This window comes from Atta cephalotes (assembly GCF_000143395.1).
Source record: "Atta cephalotes unplaced genomic scaffold scaffold01186, whole genome shotgun sequence".
Taxonomy (NCBI): domain Eukaryota; kingdom Metazoa; phylum Arthropoda; class Insecta; order Hymenoptera; family Formicidae; genus Atta; species Atta cephalotes.
In genome coordinates this window covers 1-3,167 of record NW_012131250.1, presented here as the reverse complement: position 1 = coordinate 3,167, position 3,167 = coordinate 1, and the positions used below count along the sequence as shown (strand labels likewise).

Sequence of the window (3,167 nt, the reverse complement as noted above, 5' to 3'; positions counted from 1 at the left end):
ACACTATATATATATATATATATATATATATATATATATATATAAAGTATCCCAAATAGACAAAATTTTTAAATAATTTACACAATAATTCACAAATTAAATCATTACAATTGTGATCATTATTAGAAGAAAAAAAATGTCATTAGAAAGTTTTATACATAAATCTATCTGCTGAAATGTAACAAAAAATCTTAACATAACAAGAAAAATAAGAGATTAAAGTGTCATTAGGATTTATTTAAATTAACTTAGTTTACAAACAGGAAATGACACGATCCTAAAATCTTGTTCGACTATTTGAAAAGTTCACTAAGATGAAAAGTTGATGCGATTTATTAATCGCTGGAAATTCTAGATGCGACCAGCAAATGTGCCTGTTTCAACCTGTTCATTCCACTTCTCTACCCAGGCGTTCGGACACATTGAAGTAAAAGCTCTTTTGAAGTATTGACAAGCATCATAATTTTCGTTGTGCTTCTTCTTGCATCGATGGAAGTCTACGTAGTTCTGGTAGCAATATCTACAGAATATCAGATTCAATTAAAAATATTCGTTCTTTTTTTTTCTAAATATGATATACTTCTATCATGCTTTTAAGACAAAATAACTTTTTTTCTTTTACTATTTTATAAACAATTTATAACATATGTGTATACATACATATACACATCTAGCGCTTACTCTATAAAAGTAAAGAATTTAGATAGTTACAAATTTTATTAACATTTAATAAATCAACTTGAATTGTAACAAGAATTTTTCTTTTATATTTAATTTTGTAATTTTAATACGAAATATTAGTAATGTACATTATAATTACAAGACAATAAAACATAAAATGTCATACTATTGTGGTTTAAATATAATACATTTATATATTTTTATTAGAATTGATTCACAATTGTTGGTACCATAACTATTTTCGAAACTTGGATAATTAAATAATATGACATTTCGTGCATTATTTTGTAGAATGTTTGATGGATGAGCCATTTTGTTGATAATGAATGCAATAACAAAAGAAATTGATAAGCATAACAATTATAACCTTTCCTGTAAAAAAAATTAAGGGTTCTTTAAAAATTCTTTAAAAATTCTTTAAAAATTGATTATGCTAGGATAATTTTCAGATAATGAAGATAGCATACATATTGATTATAAAAGATTATTTGATCTTTACCTGGTTTGATTCTGATTAGGGAACCTAGGATCGTAGGGTACAGAGTGCCACTTTGTCTCATCTAAGTCCGAAAGCTTGATCATGATTGCGACAGTACAAGACACTGCTTGACAAGCTATAAATTATTTAATCTCTAAATTTCAGCATGAATTCGTGTCACATTTCATCTCTCTCTCCCTTCACCTCTCCTTTAAGCCCCTTTATTTTGCCCATAAATGTAAATCTATCATTTCTCTCTCGCTCTTGTCCATTCGTCTCTCAAAGCACACACATACACGACACTGTATCACAAATGAGTCCGTTTCTCACGGCACTTGTTCTCTTCTCTATTCTCTTTCGTTCAGATCGTTGAAAAAGAAATCTTATCTTAAATGAACATAAAAGCTCATAACGAAACAAAATGAACGAAAGGTGCATTTGAGAAGTATCTGTTATTTTAAGAATTAACTATCAACTATAAGTGTCTTAGAAGAAAAGTAATGAGCCAACGTATGTAAAGACGAATTGTCGAAGCTATTTAACCAACGGTCGCGTGTTATCCTCCTCCTGGCAGCAAACCTCCCGATACTTCTTTACTTCTGCCATATATAGGGACCACGCGTCCTTCGGCTGTTCTGCTATCTGTTCTGTCTTTGGTTTCGCTACCACACCAGTCTTTAAGATCCTACCACCCCTCCTCTTGCCCACCATCAATGGTGGCGGTACTACAGGCTTTTCCTCCAAGACCGAAGTAGTAGGTTTTTGCATGGTAGGTTGCATCTGTTCCTGCATCTTCTTGAACATCTCCATAAAACTACCGTCATTTTTGAAGGCATTCGGTTGTGGGACAACAGCGGCTGTTTGATGTATCGCCATCTCTCCATGTTCTTCCAAGGCGTCAGATTCATAGGAGGTTCCCCTGGCATGATGCCTGCGACTCTCCCTGTACCTGTGCCTGTCTCTATCTCTGCTGCGATTACGACTGCGACTTCGTTTCTTGTCTCTCGAACGAGACCTACCACGCGACCTCGAACGCGATCTGTCTCTTCTGGAGTACTTGCGTGATCTTTCTCTGTCGCGATCCCGGTCTCTGTCGTTGGACCTGGACCGTCTATGGGAGCGTGCCGGGGACGATCGGGATCCGCTACGACGGCGCTTACGTCGCTCCTGGAGCGGTGAGTCGTTCCGTGAGGATCTACTGCTTCGATGGTAGTCCGTGGCAGGCGAAGGCGAACGTCGTGTACCTGCGACTCTGCTCTTGTGGCTGTCATGTGTCGTGGTATAACCTGTGCTATACATGGGAGGCGAGGGCGGAGTGGGTGGCGATTCGGTATTCGATCTGGCGCTGCGTTCGTACCGCTTTGAGTCCATCACGCTGGCGGGTCGAACCAAAGGATGGACCTATAAGGATAGAAACTGCCTTCCATGAGTATATGGCTTGTTCTGGATCCTCCCGCCTTCATATGACTTGGGCGTTTTTCTTTTTTTTTAGTGTGCATTTGCGAGACAGATGGACTTATATAGAGCAAGAGAGCATATAATGTAGACACAACAAATGATAATTGATGACGAGTCAGAGGATACTTTGTATCAAATCAAAGGCATTGCCTGCGATCATCAAGCTGTGATTTAACGGATGAAGTATCAGCATGGTAATCGCACTGCTATTTTTGCAGTAGCTGTATTCAGTAGAGAAAATAGCTTTGCAACTTTATAAAATTCTTAGATTGTCCTTTGCTGGATCTAAATGTAAAAACCAATCATATTGAAGAATTTTACAAGTTGCAAAGTTGCTTTCTCTACTGAACACAGTCAGCGTTTTGAGGAGACAAGAGAAAAGTGTCTCAAGAACTGATTGTAAAGCAATTTTGCTTTAAACATATTTGTCCTTTTTGCAGTATATTTGGAAATACAAAACACATGAGAGAGAGAGAGAGAGAGAGAGAGAGAGAGACAGAGAGAGAAGAAATAAAAAAATAATACCTAAATTTAAGTCCGTATTTAATAC

General features: G+C 36.5%; 2 protein-coding genes across 2 annotated transcripts; both read right to left on the bottom strand.

The window, feature by feature from the left end:
• Window positions 1-216: 216 nt before the first annotated feature.
• LOC105625376 (cytochrome c oxidase subunit 6B2) lies at window positions 217-1,297 on the bottom strand. The gene is made up of 2 exons (XM_012206709.1): window positions 1,181-1,297; window positions 217-520 (listed from the first exon to the last, which is right to left on the bottom strand). Exons 1-2 carry the CDS (start codon window positions 1,261-1,263, stop codon window positions 352-354), a joined length of 252 nt encoding a protein of 83 aa, XP_012062099.1. The 5' UTR covers window positions 1,264-1,297; the 3' UTR covers window positions 217-351.
• Window positions 1,298-1,693: 396 nt separating this feature from the next.
• On the bottom strand, window positions 1,694-2,530 carry LOC105625374 (serine/threonine-protein kinase fray2). Its single transcript, XM_012206708.1, has one exon. The coding sequence runs from the start codon at window positions 2,528-2,530 to the stop codon at window positions 1,694-1,696; it is 837 nt and encodes a 278-aa protein (XP_012062098.1).
• Window positions 2,531-3,167: the final 637 nt, after the last annotated feature.